The sequence below is a fragment of the Diprion similis genome, chromosome 2, assembly GCF_021155765.1.
Source record: "Diprion similis isolate iyDipSimi1 chromosome 2, iyDipSimi1.1, whole genome shotgun sequence".
In the NCBI taxonomy this organism is placed as follows: domain Eukaryota; kingdom Metazoa; phylum Arthropoda; class Insecta; order Hymenoptera; family Diprionidae; genus Diprion; species Diprion similis.
In genome coordinates, this window is record NC_060106.1 from 10,041,314 (window position 1) to 10,063,325 (window position 22,012).

The following is a 22,012-nucleotide window of genomic DNA, read 5'->3' on the forward strand; positions in this document are numbered from 1 at the left end:
ATGCATAAAGAACATTTAAAGACAAGTTTATCAACTTGTAACAGAGATATCTATATTTCACAGAACATATCCTGGTTGCGTACGACCTGATAACCTAAAAACAAATCTAAATATTTTTTTAACATCGAGTCATTGACATCTTATACAAGTTATATGCATGTAGAGGACCATTGAAACTATCAGTAAAGATTAACATTATTTTCCGAATTCTTTAAACAGCAGTATACTCTGGTTACACTACAATTTGAAGATGAAATAAAGTTCATCTATTACATTTCGCTCGTGGAATAAAGAAAAGTGATTCAGGAAGCGTTCATCAAGAAGAATCACGACCTAATTTATCATAGGTATAACAGGATTGATAAAGCAAGAATGATATCCTCGGGGATGTCAGATGCCGGAAAAAAAATGTACACCTACATTTTTTGTTGTACACTTCCATCAATTTACTAATGACAATATTCTACATTTGAATTATAGGTATACCTCGATATGGTAACAGCAGTGGAAGGAATCTATTACTCGTAGCACCTGATCTATTACAATACGTGACTATCCTAATTCTATGACCGTATTGCGCTGAGTATATAACGTATAACAAGCTGTAATTTCGTGCCGAATATAACTAGCATCGAAACTTAGAATCTTCGTTCATAAATTTGACGATGCAAAGATTAAATTTTTATTCTAAAATCTTTTTTATAATTTTTATAAAAGCTCTGGCGAAACTTGTTTTTCTCATTGTCAGATCCATTTGTTTTCAGCCTTCGATAAAAATCATGAAAATGACTCCTCGAGCTGGATTTGACTTGCGTCCAGGATTAGCTTATATCATCGATACAATACGGTTAATTATTAGATATGTTATGTATATCTAATTAATTTTAACGATCTTCTTATAGGTAACAGATCGCTTACAGTACATAAGCGATACCAATCATACAGATCATCGTAGCGTACTTGTTTGCCAATCCGTTTTGCGCGTTTGTCAAGCCTTGCTGATTGGGCTCGTCTATATGATTTCCGCCGTAACTACCTGCTGCTGGATACCAGGTGTCATCAGTCACGGGTATCTGTTGAGATTCAATAACATTCACTCGTGCCAATAATTGCTTAAAATATGAAATTCAATAATTTCTGACGGTGAAAAATGTGAAAGAGAATACTGGACGTCAGTTTGTAAAAACTTTTGCAACGAATGATTGTCACATTTACCTGATTGGAAACAAGCCAAGTGCTGGTGGCCCAGGCCGGTATTTCCGGTTGCGCCTCTGTCGCCGGTGACGTCCACAACATCCCCCTTCCATACGTGGATGGTCGTTGCGTTACGACAACGGCTAAGATAAAGGACATGAAAATTTTAGCGGTCATTGGAAGCTATTCAGCTCTCGCAATATATTCTAATCTTCGCAAATTGCATCATTAATCTACCTTGTTCATCCTGCGGCTGAGTTTTAACATAATTGGGAAACGTGCTGCTTTCCACCTCTGCGACGTCTTCGCCCTCCATATCGGTGCCCACTTTACTCGGAATGACGTTGTTGCTCAAACTGACACTGTTTTTGTTCACATTTATTGCCGACATCCACGTGGACGGTGACCAAGAATCGCTTCTTTCGGTGTTCGACACTAAACATGAAACATGCCAGTAATTATTCAAACATTACATCGTTTAATGAGGTAACAACCAAAGTAAACGGGGAGTCAATCAATCAATCAATCAACAATTTACCAGTCGGAGGATTCAGCGATCGACCGGTACTTCGAAACCCGTTGGGGTAAGCTGCGTTCGAACTCGTATCATACACTGTGGTTGTGGCTTGTCCTGAAATCATTTCAGGTGTTTGAGTCCTGTGATACGGTCGACTTCTGGTTCCCAATGTACCAGGCATCCCGTGACTGGGACGACTTTCCCCCAAAGGACTCACGGACATCACATTCTCAGTCGTCAGAACCGGACAATCGCCGCTGTTTGGTCTGACAATAAAAGAATAGTAACAATAATAATAATATAATAAGTCAACGACAGAAAAGTTGATGGTATCACTCAATGGCCAAATTCCGGTGACCTATCAGCAGATTGAACCAAGAACTCGTGGAACAGATTGAGCACTTGAATTGAACGAAACTTACATATAATTCACACATTGATCTTGCAAAAATTTCAGAGCCTTGTCAAGAACTTCTGCTGAAAACCTAGCTGCTCCACCTTCGGCTTGGCCAGCATCGCAACGACGACGTGCTTCCGATATGACACAGGACCGGAAACGATGATGTGAGCTACAAAAATATTGGATTATGGTATGGACAGAATCATGACGTTATTATTCGTAGAACAAATCAAGCGTTACAAAGTTTTGGCAAAGATTTAATGTGCACAACCTATCCATTCAATATCAGTTCAATCATTTAGAAAGTTTTAAAGGATTTATTTTTTACTCGAAACAATTCAGTCCACGTTATAGATGTTGGTGAAAAATTGTGTACATGTATGGCTCACATGGTGAACCTCTGTTAACCGTTTGCGTGATTCTGTGAAGGTCAGATTATATTACACTTTATACAACTGTGGTATAATATGTTACGAAATTTTTCCATCGGAATATTCTGCAGTCACTCCTGGAGTAGAAAATATAGTAGTTGATTAATTTCAGGGTCAATGTCCTCTTCTTTTGCTAACTAAAATCACGCAACTCAGTCGTACAAGCGTACAAGCGAAAAAAAATATGGCTCCATAAACTGTCAAGTAGATCGTGATATCGAGAAAATAATATTGAACATACTTTGAAACTTCTTTTCATTCCTTTAAATCGCGACGGACGTGCATTTCGAGGCAAGGATTTCCACCATTTGTCAATTAATGCTATGTGGCTGTGGATGAAGACGATTTAACGCAATGTTAACCTTTCTTACCAACACAGACTGATCCGGGCAACTTCACCTCTGGATACTTCATCCACCAAGGCAGCGTACTGCACGCCGCAATGTTCGGCTTCAGTAACCGTTGCTTTTATGCATGTCGCGTGTTGTAAGTATTCTAAAAGAAAGTTATATAAGCATTATTAATTCAGTCTTTAATTTGTTCCCAAGTAGTCTATACGTCGATTTTTGAATTGACCAAGACTCTTCCGAAGCCAAAAAATGACTCGAAGGTTTCCAGTATCAAGTACCCAGACGATTGGACGCAGAAAGTTCACCTGAACCTCTGTGTGCTGATAATCAATCATCATTGTCATGTTCAGCGTGGTAAGAAGGAACTAACAATAAAACTCACCAGCTTGGTAAGTAGACACCGAACACATTTGATGAACGGAAGCGATTGGCAGCTGAACCGCCGAGTTGAATTCTTCTTTCCTCTGTTCCGTGAAACAATTTTCAATATATCGACGTATGCAGTCTACAAAACTCGCCCACGTTCTACATGGATTGAAAATAAAGAGAAAGTCCGTCATTCCTCTGCCCTTGAACTTTAAACTCTACGCCGATTTTTACGCACGATTAATTATACCTATATAGATATGATGTTTTAGGTGAATAATGCGTCTGCTGTGTTTTTAAAATAGTGGTTTTACTCACGTTCCCGTAAATAAGAGAGATAAGACAAATTGAATCTAGTGTGTCAAGTGAAAATTATTCACAAATTAACCGCGGGAATATTAGAATAATTGGAATTTCGGAGGCTTCGATGATTTTCCTCTAAATTATTTTCTTCTACATTTTTTCAAGTGTCTCGTAAAACGCTACGTTTTATTAGTATGAATTAATTCTAAATTTAATAATCTATGGTTAAATCGACAATTGAGGCATTTCACTTCATGGTCAAGACTAATAAACGTGTGTCATAGTTTGGTAGTTTAATAACGGCAGATCGCGGATTAGATAACGCACACCTCAATCCTATGTTATACGTATAAATCAAATTCATAACACCAGGAGTTCGTGAAATATTCCATCAATTCGAGCGCAGTAATGTCTGGTGTTACAATAATAGATGGTTTCTGAGAGATAACCTTGATGAAATCCCAAATTATAACCACAATCGAACGCGTCGTGGTCTGTGCACATCCGTTTCAATATCAAGGGAACAACGAAAGCTTTGTGCGGCGTGATTGGTACCCAACCACCGTGCATTCTTTGTATCAATTATTTATTTAGAACCCAGGGATTCCAAAATATCGCATTCAAATAACTCTTGCGATATTTGCATCACACGTCGAATATAATTGTAGAGTTGATAGAAAATGACAACATTTATAGTTTTTTCAGGCGCGAAGTAAATACCTGCAAACCAAGTCAATGTCCTGCATATTGTCTGGAAATATTAGATGCGGATCTTTTAGCAGCGGATCTGCCAACGATACGCATCTCTGATGATCCTCCCGCGAACAAGTTTCTCCGTTCACCGTATTCCAGTATGTGATTCCTGTTCAAAGTACCAAAAGCTGACTTTATATTCAGAGTAGATTTATATTCAGGTAAATTCCGATGTATTTTCGACGTGACTTTTCCTTAAAATTATAAAATACAATTGAACAACGCAGTTGCTTACCGAGTAGAAGAGTACCGATGACCAATAACGATGACGCCATACTCTGAAAGTAAAGCCATTAAACACTTTTTGGAACAAGTATAATTTATACGGCCTACCGCAATACTTATGCCAGAGTATATTTGTATGAATAAGTTTTTGGACAAGCGTATCACAAGTAGAAATCACTTTGTCTCTGTTGTATGGAACCAGTTCGAGTGATTCCGAAGGTCCGATTAAGCCTTGAAATTGCGAAAAAAAACTGCCACCCCACGGAAGTAGTGTATCCTGTTTGTCAGTTCTATTACCTATCCTTGTATAATTATCCGGACACTACGCAGAGGCAAAAACACAATGCGTTACAGCGACCAGATCGTGTTTTGAGTGTGTATTCTGTGGTCATTGAACCGAACTGTTTTGCGTGTACCAACTGCACAAGTACGTCTAATTCTCAATTACACTGCATGTATAATTTCTTTGAAAACTTGCGTTCATCGACACTGAGGTTACGCAAATTTCTCATCGAGCATGTACGATTCTTGCGTGAAATTTTTCGATAATACTTGATCTGCTTTCCAGGCCGATTAATCTCTGTCAAGACTAAACGAACGTGGCTGCTTTACATATAAATTTCAGTCTGAAGTATATACGATTGCAGATATCTACCCAGGTCGTGATTAAATATTCTAAATTAATTATCGATGATTGAACGTGGGAAGGCGTGTGAGCCGGTGATCCATAACCCAGCTACTCCCTGTCTTTGATGTATATTTCATTTTTATCATTTTTTTAAATTCTCATAATTTCTGTTCACGGTGAACTAAACTATAAAAATCCAACCCAAGTGGTTTAGTGGGGACAAAGATGACAGTATCAGGTTTGCACCTTTAATCGTTTCTCAAGAGAAGCAGAATTATTATTGTAATTAACGGAAGCTTCGCCGGCACGCGGCGCCGCAGGTTACAAGACTGGACGGCAAACGGCTTGTGAATCGTAAGAAAACCGAAGTGCAAACTCGCACGACAGGAAGTCGACCTGGTCGATCGTCGGGGGGTAATTTTACTCAGTTTAGTCCACGAGGACTCAGCAAACCCCAATTCAAAGTCAGCGGGTATAATAATTTGCACAAGTAATTCAGTAAGAATGGACGTGTGTGACGCATATATACAGTATACCCAACGACTTATAATCGCCTATGATATAACTATGACAAAGTAATCGAACGGCTCTTTTAATCTACCGATAAACAAAGCGTACCTAGAGAGTAAAATTTTCCAGTGTAAACTGAACAAAGCCAAGGTAAAATTTGGAATAGTTTGGAATTCGAAGGAACGTGTTGCGGAGAGAAAGTTCGGAGTACATAATTTACAATTATTGATTAGTAGGAATAGACTGGCATGGTTTATGTACGGTGAACATTTAGGGGAAGGTGTCAGGCCGGAAGTAATGCGAGGGGTCATATGATGACAAGCATTGCAGGGAAATGTTTCTTACCTACACGTTTAGGTTTTACATGCCTGACGAGAGACAACGATCGATTCGATCTTGTATTCAATCTCTAATTATCCAAATAGTGCGATTGATATCTGATGACAAACGAGGAGCAAACTCGTATTAATATTACCATGTAGAAATCTACTAGAGATAATATTTTGAAAATTTAGTTGAGGTTCATGGAAGTTGCGAACAATGCTGCAGAGTAAAAAAAAATTTAAAAAAAAAGAGAAAGCATTTACTTAGTTATAAACCGTGCTGGGAGTGTCATTGTCCCAAAGCTTTGTTAAATAGTGTTGGAAAAAATCTGAGTGACATCCTGTTACATCAAGCAGAGTCTGAAGAAATGACAGATTGCGGAAAAAGGTTACGAAACTTGGCAATGTTTTTATCATTCAGAACAATTGCTGCAAAACTTAAATCACTACGTGACACGAAGAGATGACCGTTGGTCACTTCAAAAAACTTATTGTTTTCTAGTTACTTTTTTTTAACCTAATGTAGCAGATATTACACATTACTCGTTAAAACTACCCCATATTTACTAAAATTAGTGGTTAAAAAGTTGAAATTCTATTTAGAAAGTTGCAATCCGGCTCACGTAACAAGTAGTCACTTGACTTCCGGATATCTTATGATTATACTCGGCAAAGTTGAAATAAACAATCGGTCTTGAAGCCCGCGAATATAACTCAAAATGTGAAAAGTACGTACTTTTGTTTGTAACATTTTTCCTTTCTATATTAAAGGGTTTCGTCCTCACTTTCATGGGAGCGCATGTTTCATAAGAGTATATCACGTGTTCGAAATCCGCTGCAACGAAGGGTAGTCTCGTGATATACCTCGTAATGTCAAAGCAGAAGTATCTTTGCTCTGATTGAAGTTATGAATTTATTATACCACGGCACAAATAGACGACTATTGGTTGTGGACTATGTAGGGCAGAAACAACAAGGCAGGCAACGTCCGAACACTCCGGAGTTCCATACACGACTGCTTCGCCGAACGGATCTACACCCTGTGGTTTTACCGTCGAGGAAAAACAATTGTCAGAACGCTCTTCTGTGCTATAACGAATCCGGTGTTACAGTGGAAATATCATTACAGTGAAAATAGTTTTCACAGAACTTTTTGCCAATTATACTTTTGCTCGTATATCGTTTTAGTGCGCACTTAATTCAAGTCGCCGTCATCTGTTATACCCATTCATCAAGGGTTCACTCCAGGTTTAACAGACATATGTAGTGAGACATTTGCAGTATAAAAAGTGATGCAGCATTATGCATTCGGCGAAAACAACAGTGTCTATACCTATACATTACCGGGGCATGCATTAACCACGAACAATCTACTGGACAGTTTTTATTGTAGTCTAATACAAGCGTGGAATGAAGTTCACCATCGAGACAGTGCCATGTAACAAGTGGTATCGTCGATCGATCGAGGACACAATCTCCAATGAAATGACCCGTCTGTCTAATAGTATGAAATGTCCCTTATTTAACGTCAATTCAGGGCACTTTTCCAATCGGATAGCTGCCGCTGCCGAGTGTAAGTAAAGATCGAGAAAGTACGTTCGCTTTTTTCTTACTATTCGGCAGATAAAAAATTACAATGATGGTATAGTGGAAGAAAATTGCCGATCCAAGATCTCGATTTCACCCACTGCACCTCATACTGAATGCTTTCTATGAGGGAATGAAAGCGAATGTGATCGTGCAGTACCTAACTTCAATATTAATTTCTCTTCATTGTTTAAATATATAATAATAATTTGGTCACCGGGAAATGTAGTCGTAAAATTTAACTAACGTATCTTTTCAAATTTAACCATCACGTGGGGACTAGTATTGTTACTACATTTACTTCGTGTTCACGTGGATGAGGTCAGGGCTTTAGTGAAGGTTCCGAGGAACTGAAGAAGCCGTGACCTTTGGTTATAACGTAATTCATATCTTCAGGAAGATCCATTATACGAAGCTACAATTACCGTTTTTTGTTGGGGTGTAATTTTCCTCCTTTAACAGATATAAATGATTTCTATCTTTCTGGGGTTGAATTTGGAAATTCTTCGCATTATTGTATTCGATTCGGTGTACTTATTCCGCGTTAACTCGGAACCGGTTTCGCATCTTTTTAACGTGTTCCCGCCACCAAATTATCAATTAACTTGTCCATCTTCCGTTTCGTGATACACAAGTCACGAGTCATTTAGTTCCGTGACAAGGTTTGAGAAACCTTTATTACGCTCTCCACTGTTCTAAAATCCACAAGAATATTGTATTTTGCAGTAAATCCGTAACAACTATATCCATAAAGCTGTTGGAAAAAAATCCGATTTTTCATTCTCTCGTAGCTATAATTTGTTGCTCGAATTTAGCAATGATAAAAAAAAATTTCCAAATGTAATATATTTTCCCTCTCTGAATTGGCAAAAACCGAGGAAAATCAAACGTCATTGAATATGTGTGTCTTTTTTTACATACTTCATGACTCAATCGGTCACTTTTTTTTCTACTGATGATTCAACCACCAGCCCACAGTGTTGATTTAGGCACACGATATTACTGTACTTGCTCGCGTAACCAGTTGAGCGAATCCTTGCATGAAGGAGTGCAACCTAGGAAACGGAACAACATTCACTGCGTCAGCTTTCGTAGATCAGTATTCAATTGACTCTAGAATCTCGCCCTTTCAATGACTTTCGTGACTACTTATTTGAAAAAATTATGCAACAAAATATGAGGAAGTAAAATCGATAAAAATTTCAATTTTCGACAAGATGACCATCCTTTGGTAGCCAAGCATAATTCTATGAGCTTGACACGATCCAGTGTTCACTTCTTTTTCCACTCATCGTTTTCAGTTGGTGAAAACACGTCATATTATACATGAAACCAGTGTCTCAGTTCTTTCTGCCACGTTTCGACCGGTTTATAATATATTTTAATGAATTTTCAGTTGCCATCGTAATTTACAATCCAACACAACGAATCAATTCGAATGAGTAATTGCAAACTATGTTAGGAACAGACAGGAACAAATAGGTACTGTACATTTCAAACTGTCAGATAGAGACAGTTTTTATAGTCTCTAATACACATTACTAATCCCAGAATTGCTATTCTGTATAACTCATGAAGCTTTGTGTGCCGTAGAAAGTCATTACAACTCACGACTGACAGGCTGAAAAAATTTATGGAAGGACAGAACGAGGTACATTACAATTATCTATTGTACTGAGTTCGAGTTTTCGACAAAACGGCGCAAGGATCATGGACAATTCTAAAAAATAAGCTGATTAAAAGGTATATTTCAGTCTAAAACATTATGCGCATAACTTGTCAACTCAATCGGATCTGTATTCGAAATGAGTTCAAGACCGAAGGACGTTTCGTGATAAGAAATGCTAATTTTACGGTGAAACGCACCGGAGGATCGAGATAAGATTTGAACACGTATAAGAATGTAACATATAGGTACGTACAAAACCATGGGTCAGTCCTTAAAGCAAGGGCAGGTAACACTTTGTTCCTGTAAGTAGGACAAATCGTAAATGGCAGGGAGATAAGGTCAGTTCTGTGCCATACCTTTTTGAAATATATTTTTAATTCAGTCAATATTTTTTATACAATCTTACAATGTGGACTATAAAAACTGCAATTTTTCTGCCTAGCTCCGAATATTCGCACCGCGGTCAAAATTTGCAATTTCAGATCTGTTTCACGCGTGCAAATCGCGAACTGGTCATATTTAGCGACGTGGTTTTCTTTCAAATGTGAAGTGTCCAAGTGCCTTATAGCCTCGTCTTGGCAGCAGTGGTCAAGCAGGGTCGATACTCTTAGGTCAGCTAACGCAGGACACGCGAACTCACCCTCCTGGTTCCTTAGGCGTCCATAAAGACTTCGATTCGACCAGATTTCGCGTGAAGAAATTTTCCCAAGATATTAACATCTTCGCGGAGTATCACTTTGTGCAAAAATCTGAATTGCTGTTGTTCAAAGTAAAACGTCGAGAGGAAGTTACGTGCTGATGATAATTGGTCCGAAGATCAAGTCGCATGGATAGCTATCCGGTATCAATAATGGAATAGTCAACGTCTATTTGTGCCAGCTACCAATCGTCCTGTAATTATGAACTTTTTATGTATTGCACTTTAATGCAGTTTTTTTGGCATACAAAGTGTTACGTATTCATTATGCGGACACTATTACAGTACTCATAACTTGTCCTTGCGTCAAGAAATCGCAAGAACCTATCAATTGGAACCGTTTGAAAATCTTCGTCTGACCCACTGAAATTGCAATATTTTTCAAATCAGAATTTTGCGCCACTTTAGATGGAGTTTTCTGTCAACTGACTAGCAAAACTTGTGATTTCTCTTAGTCGCCGTTGAGTATTCACAAATTCACCTCGTGTCAGGGTTGACATTTAACTCCACAGGGTCATTCTAGCGGTCTCGGGTTTGTCGGTTAAACAAATAGGTACTGCAAGCATAATGAATCGAGGACACTTCTCGATATTCTAACATAAATTTCAAGCTCGGACTTTGCTTGGAACGACTCAAGTAGAGGGTTGCTAGCTATCGTTGCAACTACCAAATTCTAAACAGTGGAAAGATACAATGGTGAAGACTTGATAAGTAATACATTCGGAAGTGATGAAACACACGATAGAATTGGATACATTATTTATCATTACAGATCTCCTACCGTTAAGAATTGTTACAAAATAAACAAATTGCAAAATGGACTCCACACATTTTGTGGCAACATTTTTATTTCTTTAATTTTGCTGACGAATCCCAAATGACATATATTCGATAAGTGATCTTTAAATTTCTTGCTGCTAATTTTAAAATTTATTTTTAAAAATATGGGGAGTATTGTGCAAAAAACGATGGCTGGGTGATTTATTTTGTCACAGAGACGTACGTGGGAGAAATATTCTGTAAAATAGAAAAAAAGGAGCGCTATTCTTTTACTGTTATCATGACTTCGACATGCAGGAAAATACTAATCAATTGTGTCACGGATACTCAAACGTTATTTCTTTCTTTTACTAATGCTTGTTTAATTTTAGCACAATACAAATGGAGAAATCCACAACCAGTTGCTTGTATACAAGCGTTTGTTAATTCCGTAATATGTAGTATATCTTGGCACAGTAAATCCTGGTCAAATATACGAGCTAGTGGATCAAGTTTACTGGTAAAGACCCTCCAATAAGTTTCCTAGAATGTCTGAAGGACATCTACCCAGTTGGCCGTGTGGCTTTACACTTTATAGAGCGTATACGATCTAACTGAACCACTCTGAACGAACAGGTATGCATTATCTTCCCCTGGATAAATAGCTGTAGTAACACTTGTCATGCGTAAATCGAAACTGTTTCAACTTTCATTAAGGTCGTCGCGATGCAAAATTTATTCTGCACTAATAACACGACATATCTCCAAGATAATTTTCTTTCCTAGCCTTACACCTGAACGAATAGAATATTTATAAGCGTAGTACGCTGTGTACAGATAGATTCTGTACACCATGAATGCTAACTGCTGTTATGACTACATAATAAAATGACGTGGAATTATCGGGTTCTCATTCTATTTAGTCTCACCATATCCCACGAAAGCTGTACTTGCGGAATAACAATTCCGGAAATATTGTTTGCTCGCTCTTTTCATGTCGCATAAAATTTTTTATTCCAAATCACTATCAGATGCACATTTTATAGGCAAAAATGTATTGTAAGTTGTAATGAATATATGTACATTGCCTACAATCAGGCGTTGCTTTCACTATTCAAATTTGAAGAATTCAAATGCACGACTGCGATCAGATGTTCGATATCAGATCGTAAATTCAAAAGCATTTAGAAATCCTAAAGAACTGCATACTTGTATTCATATACGGACTTCAGCGATCACTGCTTTGAACGATAATTGAAGGGCAGAACTGTATACAAGAGATGTTACATCTATGAGTAGCTAGCTGATTTAGCAGGTAAAAATTGAATGAAATAATACGCTATAGATTTGTATTTTACAAATTTTTATTGGCCTTTCGTTAAGATTTTAAAATTTATTCATTCTCTTCAGAGCGTAGACGAGCGTTGGCATTCGTTACGCGAATAGAGAGTTGCTGCGCACGTTCAACAATAGCTTTGCGTTTCTTGCTACTGACAGCATGAGCTATTTCTGCGCAGAATTTGCGGTTCTGCATCATCAGGACTTCCAACTCCTGCCGAACAAATGAAACTTATGTATTTATCTATAATAAATATGATTTAACAAACAATTGAAACAACTCAATATTATGTCAAGTAAACTATCATTAGTATTTCATATATTCGTTTGTATGCATAATATTTCCAGACAAGATAGTCTAGTTTCAGTTAGAAAACAACGTTGAATTACCTTAACGTTGTGGACGAGGACTTTGCGGAATCCAGTAGGCAGCATATGACGGGTCTTCTTGTTTGATCCGTAACCAATATTTGGCATGAGATACTGTCCCTTAAAACGCCTACGAACTCTGTTGTCAATACCCTTAGGTTTACGCCAGTTACGCTGAATGGGGAAAAAGGGCATATTAAGGCACGTGCGAAACATTTATCATTCAACTATCAGTGATTTGGAAAGAAGAATTGACTAAGACGGGATTGACTGTAGAATATTGATCATTAACAAGCACATTTCAAAAGAATTTCCCAACAGATGTAACGCTAGCATTGAATGGAGAACGGCAAAATTGTAGCCTGTTTCTGAATTCAGACCTAGAACATTGATTAATTGAATTGAAGGTACTTAGGTTGAAGAAAAATCAGTGCATTAACTGCATTTGGAAAATGACATGACTTAAGCTGTAGATTAATTGAGCAGAACAATATCGATTGAGGTTATGATACCTTGAGCTTGTCATAGCGATCACTTTGATGCCTTATGAACTTCTTCGTCCTCTTCTTAACGATGGTCGGCCTGTAGACAGGGCGGATCGACATGCTGCTTGTTTGTACAGCAACTAAAAAGAAATATTATGTGAATTACAATACCTCAACAACACAAGACCACATTGTCTCTGCCGGACCGTCAACAAACGGTCATTTCTTTCAGGCCGAATATTTTGTGAAAGAATCACAAATTTCGAAAAAATAACAGTATACGGATAATCTTTATTTTATACACTATACTTCTGTAACAATAAAATACACTTTCAATCTGCGATTACTAAGGAATTATCGGATTCCGAAAGTACCTACCGTTCCCTTAGAAATATACGATAAAGAGGCAAACTTCAAAGAGCTGGGATTTGTCGAGATGTTCCCATCAATACTGACCGAGTCACAAAAGTATCTGTATGTACACAATTTCGAAAACTTACAAAAATATGGAACTATTGCGTGTATAGATTGAAAAACTATCACAAATTTTGAAACCCAATCCTCCTGTATTCGAAAATTCATTATACCCAGGCATATTTCGCGGTTACAGAAAGATTTGTTGTGTTTTTGATTGTCGTCTTAACTAGCGTGGTACTTGTCACTTTTACAGGTTCTCGCGCTCTAGTTTGAGACTTGAGTCAAGAAGAAAAACCGCAGATTTTCATTCTCAACTTTTCAATTTAATCTTATGCTGATAATTATGACTGAAGTTAAGTTAGTTAAAAATAAAATCAAAAAACTCTCTACCAGGGAAGAATTGAAGACTTTCTCGAACGAGGTAATAGGGTAATACTGGACTATACGAAATGTAACCTGTGCTAACCTATATTAATGTCATGTTTCAGGCGTTAATAGATAGAGTCTTACAGCTGGAAGCACATAATTTGCAATTAAAAAATATAATCACGAAACAGATGCACGATGATAGCATGCAAAATTCAGATTGCCCTAAGAGCGGCAAGGGATTTGACTTTTCCAAGTGAGTATGCGTTTTATGCTGGCAACTGATTAATACTGATAATTTTTTAGTTTTCTCTAAACATAAACCACAAAAAATTTTCTAGAAGTCACAAAAGGCATATTCTTCTCAAATTCTACTATTTGGGCTGGGACTATCAAGGATTCGCCACCCAGGAAGACACGATAAATACAATTGAGCACCATTTGTTTGCGGCTTTGAAGAAAAGTTGCTTAATACAAAATCGAGAAGAATCAAACTATCATCGTTGTGGTAGAACAGACAAGGGTGTTAGTGCGTTTTCTCAGGTCATTTCGTTGGACGTGAGAAGTAAATTGAGTCAAGAAAATCAAAATAATCTACAAGAAGAGTTACCATATTGCAAAATATTGAATAGGCTACTGCCACAGAACATTAGATGCATTTGCTGGTCTCCAGCTGCTGCTGATATTTCTGCAAGATTTAATTGCAAACAAAGACAATATAAGTATTTTTTTCCAAGGGGCAACTTGAACATAAACGATATGAACACAGCAGTCAGATATACCATTGGCACCCATGACTTTAGAAATATATGCAAGATGGATGTTGCTAACGGAGTTGTGTCTTTTATAAGAGCTGTTTCAGCCGCTGAAATTTCGTTATGCACCAAAAGTTCTGAGCAAGTAGAAGCCTCAGGTAAATTTACAAAAGATCAAAAATAATCAAATTTCTACAAATACAGCAGTACAATCATTTAAAAATAGTATTCCAGGGTATGACATGTGCCAGCTGACTCTGACTGGCCAGGCTTTTCTGTGGCATCAAATTCGATGCTTGATGGGAATTCTGCTACTAGTAGGTCAAGGAAAAGAAAGGCCAGAAGTAATTCTGGAACTACTGAACGTAGAGAAATATCCCAGGAAACCTCAGTATAGCATGGCCTGTGAAATACCATTAAATTTATTTCACACTGATTTTGAAATCACTGAATGGATATTTGACCAAGATGAATTAGTCCAAGTCATAAAAACCTTACAATCAGATTGGGCTTCAAATGCCATCAAGTAAGTTGCATAAAATATTTAAATTCAGATGTATTCATCAGCCATTTAGCAACCTTATAACTGAACTATTAATTTCAGATCTGCGATGACTAGAGATATGCTAACAGACATGCAATCGAAATTAGCAAATGATACAGAACTAAATTTCCAGAGCGATTGTCTATTGACAGGTGTCAAATCAAAAGTTTATCAACCTCTGTTGCAACGAACAACCTGTGGTGTGTATATATTTAAACGTCTCAATTATCCAATAAACGAAGTACGATTTTGTAACTAATCTCTAACAGTACAAATCGATAATTTTCGAATTATCTTTCAGAAACCCTGGAAAACAGAATCGAACATTACGTGAAGAAACGAAGACTGGAAGTTAAGCAATATGAACAAGTAGACGAATCCATCTCACAAGATTCTGAAAGCTCCATTAAATACTGTTGAAAGAATCAAATGATATGATGTATTTTTATTTGTAATGAAATAGATAACGACTATTTTACGAATCGTTATAATTATACACATAGTAGATCTATTCCTTCTAAAGTAATATACCGTCTGCGAGCGATCGGTTTCAGCTAAATATTTAACATTCACCCGGTGGGTACGTAGGTTTCCTATCAGACAAAATCATACGTTTATGATACGAACACGTAGTTCACGGTAGTCTCACGATGTGAAACACGTGCGGCGCTAGCACACGTGGCTAGTGGCGCGTAGATGACAAACCACCAGAATCCTCTGAGTTGATGCGGCCTTTGTTGATTAACGGTAGTTTTCGGTGCTGGACCGTAAACGTTGTTGAAAAGAACGTAATTAACCGATCCTAAAAATTCCAACTGCATGTGGTACAATCGTAATGGGTTTGAAAGGAGTGTCGTGTCCCTTTGTATCCGCGTACAGGTTAATTTACGTGTGATAAAGAATGTTGATGTAAATATAACCAGAGTTTATCTATTCTAATTAACGACGACCGTAAACCGAGTGAAATTGAAATAAAATGTCGAAACGTTACGGCAAAGCTCACGATACCCCCTCGAAAAGGGCCAAACTGGATATAACCATAACTGCCTCCCAGCAACTCACTCGAGAGAACAAACCCTCATCAGCATCGAAGAATGAAGCAGACGATGATGATCCATGGGGTGCAGACTTCAACGATGAAGATATCGAGGAAATGGATATCGTCGCTTCTCAAGTGAGCTCAAGGGTTTTGTAATCATACATTTCAATTACTTAGAATTCAGCTATCCACAGCCGACAGTGTTCAAGAATCTCTATCTGCCTCACTTTTAATGTAGACCATATTTCTTTCATGTTACAGTCAATTCATATTGAAAACAACGTTACAGAAGCAAAACTGCAATCAGCTCCCGCAAAGCTACCACAGTATCCGTCATATGCCAATTCCAAACCATCTACTAGCAGATCCAATACAGCTGCAAGCAGTACAGAACGAAAGAAATTCGAACCTAAGGTTCCATCTAAGCTTGGTTTGCAGCCAAAGGAATCTGGCCCAATGAACAATAATTATCGTGGCAACCACTTACAAACAAGCACATCATATAAAGATAGCCAAAGACAACCGCAAATGTCTCAGAGAATATCGTCCTCTGATAATCACAAAGAAATGTTCAGGGACGACAAGAGCATTATATTCGATGATTTTGCAGACCGGTTGCTGAAAGTCAATAATCACAACTCAACTTTTCAATCGCAAATTACAGGCAGGGCAGTCAATGCTGCTAATAATTCTAGAGCTCCAAATGTTCCTGGTACTAATGATGCGATTAACATTTCAGGTGAACTTTGCAAATAATACTTTTCACCATTAAATTGATTTTTTGTGTAATTGGTTCATTCGAAGATTATAATTTATTGAATATAATTTATTAAAGAACACTCCAAAGTGAATTCACTGTCACTATGTGGAGATCTGTGATCCATAAATTATATTTGGAGTTTAAAAGTCTCATACAGTCTTATACTGTATATTTTTCAGACGATTCTATTTTGAGGCAACTGGAAAAACTGAAGTTCGAGAATCAAAAGTTGTTAGCAGATTGTCTAACAAAAGAAGGAGAAGCATTATTTCTTCGCAATCAACTACAACAGACACAAACTCGAGCTGAACATGAGAAACTTGAAAAAGCACGGCAGATTGAAGAACAAGCAAATCAATACCGATCTGAACTTGATCAGGTTATCAAGAAAGAAGAGGTTTTAAAAACCCAATTGGACTTCCAGGTTCGGTTGCCACAAATTTTTACAATCCTTTTATCTTAATTCGTTTTTTGTGGAACAAATTCTCTAAGCATTTTATTCCCTACTTGAAGTATAGATTTTTTCAGCACTATTAATCCATACAGATTAAATCATTTCATGTTCGTATAGAATCAGTATTCCAGACTACACAGTGGGTGCCCTCTTTCTCTAAAAGTATCCCATTTTATTTTCTTCCCCTATGAGCACTCTAAAACTGAAGGTTTTCCCTAAATGTGTACCCTAAAGCAGTCAATTTCCCCCTAAAACCCCCATTTTGTTACCAGCTGGTTACCTTTTTTTTTCATAAATTGAAATGGACTGGAAAAATCAATTTGATGTTTAAGAACAATGTTTATACTTCCAACTTAACGTGGGAACAAAAAAAAAACATTGAATTTCAAAACTCATATTTCATAAAACCATAGTTTTTACAATTTAATTGATTGTGAGTGGACTTGTCTATGGAATACGTGTGCTCATCCAAAATTCTTTTGGTCCTACATTTAATTGGAAATATAAACATTGTTCTCAAACATTAAATCCACTTTAGTTTATGAAAAAAAAATTATTAAAAAACTTTGAAAATTTCGAGTTATTTTACATTTTAAATTTCAATCGCCCCCTGGCACGTGTTAATATTATCCGATAATTGTTACATTTACAAGGGAATTGTTTTTCTATGATATGGACATATTTTTGGGGTGCAACTGAAATAATTCCAAAACGACAAAAATAACCTACACAGTAGTGTATATCAAATTAAATTATAGGGGGGAAATATTTGCACCCTAATACCCCCTTATTTTCACAAAGCTTTCCCCTATTTCCTCTAAATTTGAGCATTATGAGGCCTGGTATTCTGATTGAAGATATTTTTTCCCAGTCTCTGCAGCTCAATAATTTGAAGGAAAGGTGTAAATTACTGGAGTCCGGTTCTGTTAAATTTACCCAACCACACACTGCAAGTCTTGATTCAGAGTGTAGAAACAGATTGAATACAACGTTGAATAGGTACAGCAATTGATGTATCACTAAAATGAAAAAAATAAATAAATAAAATAGAATGATAATAATAAGCTTAATCCAATATGCATGATTTCAGATCATCACCAGCTGTCAAAAGTGTTCACGTCAGAGAAAGTGGAATGCAAACTGTAAATATTAATTTTAGAAATACTCACACGCTCAAAAACTCAATAGAACGTAAGTACAAAGTACTTTTTTTACTCTTCATTGTTGGAAAAAGGATAGCAGTAGTATAATTTTAAGCCATATTTACTTATTCTCCACAGTGTTTCCTCTCAGCTGCATACCACAATCGATTTTTGAATCATCACAATCTGAACCACCAGTAGTTGAAATTCAGATAATTGAAAAAGTGGGGACAAAAAATTTACCGATTTTACAGGATGAAGAAAGCGTCAGAATATTTGGTACATGCAATGTTTTTCTGACATACTATTATTGCAACTTCCTAAAACACATGTTCATTGGTTTAATGATTTTTCATCAAATTTGTTTCTGCCACCTGATAAGTAGACTCTAAAATTGCAGTACCAGCACAATTCTTGTACAATAAATTAATAGTCGATAAATTTGTTTCTTCTAGAAAATCCAGACTTAGTAAAACCAGTAGTCACAATGGTGAATGATCGCAAGTTGAACATAGAATTCTGTTTACCAGACGTAGCCACTTTAATGAAGAAAACAGATGCAGAAATCAATTCCTACAACACACTACCCATGATTAATAAGGTAGAAAAACTGAAATTATATTTCCTGCTTATCCATGTTGGAATAATCAAATGATATTTATAACAGTGTTTACATGAACATCCAATTATTATCTAACACACTAAATATTTTTTACAGTTCGTAGCTGTAACCCGGGAATTGTTACTCAACACAACGCTGATCCTGCAGAGAATCTCTAAAGTGATGAGAAACGATGACATAAGGGACATGAATGATGTATACTTTTCGGATTTTTACAAAATACATGTGGATTCCACTAAATCAATTTGTGATTCAAATGCATGGCATGACAGGGAAAGAGGTATCGAAGCCAGGCGATCCCTTGCTATCCTAGCTTATACCGCATTAGTATCAAACTATTTAAGTGAACATGTAGCAGGAAAGATACCTCTAAGCTTTTTCAACGATTCCAACTACGAAAATTATATCAAACAAATGAACAGTTACAACAAATGGCCAAACAAAGGCTGTGAATTTGAGATGCTTGTACTACTTCTGGAATTTGTTTCAACAGTTGGTTACGTGGTATGTGTCAATATAAAATCCAAATAATTAAAATATTTTCGTCCATTATATGCCATTTTGAACTTTGCCAAAAAATATGTACCTAATTTAACAGAGGCTCAAAAGAAACACTATTATATTCGCGAACCAAATTTAGAAAAAAATGTATTACATTATGCCTGCTAAATTACTACTTTGTAATTACCGCTAATTGTTGCAGAGAAGATCACACCAGTTCAGTGGACTCATAATAGCTATCACCAAGCTTTTAATCAATATAAAAGAGAAACTCATCCATAATGAAAGAGGCATAGAATATACCTTCAAAATCTTGAAAGAAATAATTTTTTCGCGGCCTCTTCTGATCTGCTATAAATACATAACTGAACTTCTGATGACATTCAGTCGATGCACAGAATTTTGCAGAAAACTTTGCTCTGGTACAAGTAGGTAAAATATTCTTTATAATTCATTTGCTCAATTTTTTGCTGCATAAGTAAATCAAAAGTCCATTATAAATTCAAAACAGGCCTCTCATGATTGAATCCTAATCACACAATGATATGTTGCAGGCAAGACAGCAGTTACAGTTTGGAAAGATGAGCTGCATTTTACTTCAGGTATAGTATTTAGCTTCGCAATTAATAAAAATAGTAATGCAAAAGTAGATAACATTTCACGTTTAACTTTACTTATGACTTTCTGACACAATTGCACACTGCATACTGATGTTACTCCTATTTCTATATCATACTATTTCAGATGCCTGCATCATGCAAATATACACCGCACAGCTAGAGGTTTCGCAGCCTGATTCTATTTCTATGGTTGACATTACCTATGCACTGGTTAGTTTTGTATACAATATCCTGTCTTTAAATGACATACCATGGATTTGTCAACCAGGATATGCATGTAAGTGTTCAATGAAACTATTTGAGTTGACCCTCAATTTTTTATGTAAATGCTCAAAAGTGAATCTTGACGAACCAGTACAAAGACAGAATTATAATTACATCGCTAGTTTCAAAGACCCATCCAACGGGTTTTATTTGAGTAGCGAAACTAGCCAAGCTGCAGCTCACAATACCAAAAGTTGTTCAACCACAATATGTTCCAACTCGGAACAATTAGACAAAAACATCAAGATCCAATCCAAACATAAGCAACTGATCGCAATGCGAAAAGGTATTATGTTTCTGTGCTTCTTATCCACCCGAGACCCAGATTTCATTATTAGATTATCCGAAATTCAAGACTCTTTCAACCTGTTTATGCGGCAAATCGAATCTTTTGATGATCTGCAACTCAACGAGACAGAACGTAAGTAAATTTATATTTTTATTGAACTTTTATTACATTCAGATTTTGGAAAAATCACGGTATCGTATAGATATAATGGTGTTACTAAATTTTTCTATAGTAGGGCAATCTTCTTTTTAGAAGCTGCTTTGATGACTGTGAAATCAACCTTTGTCTATGATAAAACTACATCTTTTGAAGGACGCATTGACAAGACTCCAAAATTCGAAGGGTTCAAAACACATTTTGAACTGAGAGAAAAACTTTCTTGTATGAATACACAACAAGCTGTAAAGTTATTTGATAATAGTGTATCAACTAATCAGGGAAAGCCTAATAATTCTTCATGGCTGTCAGAAGTTATTTCCAAAAAGCAGACAATCAGTAGGTCAATTTTCGAGGGCAGACATACTGCAAAATAGAGTGGCATGTCATAAGTCATATTTTCAATCAGTTTCAAAATCAGAGGTCGTGACAAGAAGGTAAGAAAAATACTGGTAATTAATTGAGGTTTCTTTAGATTTACTTGTTCCAAATAGGTAATTGTAAGATCTATGTGGTTCCCCAAGAAAGTCATGGGAACCTGTGATTAGGTCATTTCTGCTTACATAGGAAATGAATAAACGAGGAATTTGTAAGAACTTATATTTGTGCAAAGAATAAACACTTGTAATTACAATGTCAGTCATAGATTATTGGCATTTATTTACATTAAATAATCGATATTATTACTTAAAATTCAGCAACGAATGTGACGCTCCGTAGGTTCTCACACTTGCATATAATTTGATGCTATTGTTATTGAAATTTTTAAAACTTGGTAGAACTATAGTTGTTTTAAGCAATTTTAGCATGTGCATAATATTTCTTATTATGATTTACCAATTACTTACTGGTGACAGTATGACAGTTTTAAAGGCATGGGTCACCCGAAAGCGACATCCAAAATGAGATGAGGCAAGTGGTGCTTGTGTCTGGAAATGTACATAGAACAAAATCATAGTATATTTTATTATAATATAGAATAATGTTTTGTACTTTGAAAATTTTGAGTTCAATTTTATAACATAACTCGTTTTTAAAATAAAATATTTTAGGTATATCTATTTCCAATCGAATGTCATTTTCATTCTCAATCACTCAATTCTTCTTCATCACTAAAGTAGTTATTTTTTTTAAAACGTTTTTTAGGTTTCGAAGATTCCGGTCTTGGCTCTTCGTACT

The 22,012-nt window shown here is 36.5% G+C and overlaps 4 protein-coding genes across 7 annotated transcripts; 2 read left to right on the forward strand and 2 right to left on the reverse strand.

Moving 5' to 3' along the window:
• Nucleotides 1-744: 744 nt before the first annotated feature.
• On the reverse strand, nt 745-7,038 carry LOC124416552. Of its 2 annotated transcripts, none has more exons than XM_046897729.1 (10): nt 6,737-7,038; nt 4,550-4,592; nt 4,282-4,423; nt 3,275-3,417; nt 2,914-3,037; nt 2,134-2,280; nt 1,733-1,977; nt 1,432-1,629; nt 1,216-1,337; nt 745-1,073 (listed from the first exon to the last, which is right to left on the reverse strand). In XM_046897729.1, exons 1-10 carry the CDS (start codon nt 6,749-6,751, stop codon nt 915-917), a joined length of 1,338 nt encoding a protein of 445 aa, XP_046753685.1. In that variant the 5' UTR covers nt 6,752-7,038; the 3' UTR covers nt 745-914. The 2 variants fall into 2 exon arrangements, with proteins under 2 accessions (XP_046753685.1, XP_046753686.1); XM_046897730.1 differs by lacking the exon at nt 6,737-7,038 and adding an exon at nt 5,195-5,311.
• Nucleotides 7,039-12,058: 5,020 nt separating this feature from the next.
• Nucleotides 12,059-13,374, reverse strand: LOC124416558 (60S ribosomal protein L32). The gene is made up of 4 exons (XM_046897740.1): nt 13,283-13,374; nt 12,932-13,044; nt 12,441-12,593; nt 12,059-12,264 (listed from the first exon to the last, which is right to left on the reverse strand). The coding sequence occupies exons 2-4, from the start codon at nt 13,022-13,024 to the stop codon at nt 12,106-12,108; spliced, it is 405 nt and encodes a 134-aa protein (XP_046753696.1). The 5' UTR covers nt 13,025-13,044; nt 13,283-13,374; the 3' UTR covers nt 12,059-12,105.
• Nucleotides 13,043-15,870, forward strand: LOC124416551 (tRNA pseudouridine(38/39) synthase). 2 transcript variants are annotated; one of them, XM_046897728.1, is made up of 7 exons: nt 13,043-13,742; nt 13,810-13,943; nt 14,029-14,600; nt 14,677-14,968; nt 15,047-15,186; nt 15,288-15,337; nt 15,835-15,870. In XM_046897728.1, the coding sequence occupies exons 1-7, from the start codon at nt 13,653-13,655 to the stop codon at nt 15,868-15,870; spliced, it is 1,314 nt and encodes a 437-aa protein (XP_046753684.1). In that variant the 5' UTR covers nt 13,043-13,652. The 2 variants fall into 2 exon arrangements, with proteins under 2 accessions (XP_046753684.1, XP_046753683.1); XM_046897727.1 differs by having other exon boundaries at nt 15,288-15,425; nt 15,835-15,845.
• A 92-nt stretch (nt 15,871-15,962) lies between these two features.
• Nucleotides 15,963-21,901, forward strand: LOC124416548. 2 transcript variants are annotated; one of them, XM_046897722.1, is made up of 12 exons: nt 15,963-16,160; nt 16,287-16,764; nt 16,965-17,209; nt 18,111-18,238; nt 18,330-18,430; nt 18,520-18,660; nt 18,837-18,982; nt 19,100-19,507; nt 19,707-19,932; nt 20,059-20,106; nt 20,249-20,809; nt 20,930-21,901. In XM_046897722.1, the coding sequence occupies exons 1-12, from the start codon at nt 15,963-15,965 to the stop codon at nt 21,208-21,210; spliced, it is 2,961 nt and encodes a 986-aa protein (XP_046753678.1). In that variant the 3' UTR covers nt 21,211-21,901. The 2 variants fall into 2 exon arrangements, with proteins under 2 accessions (XP_046753678.1, XP_046753679.1); XM_046897723.1 differs by having other exon boundaries at nt 18,912-18,982.
• Nucleotides 21,902-22,012: the final 111 nt, after the last annotated feature.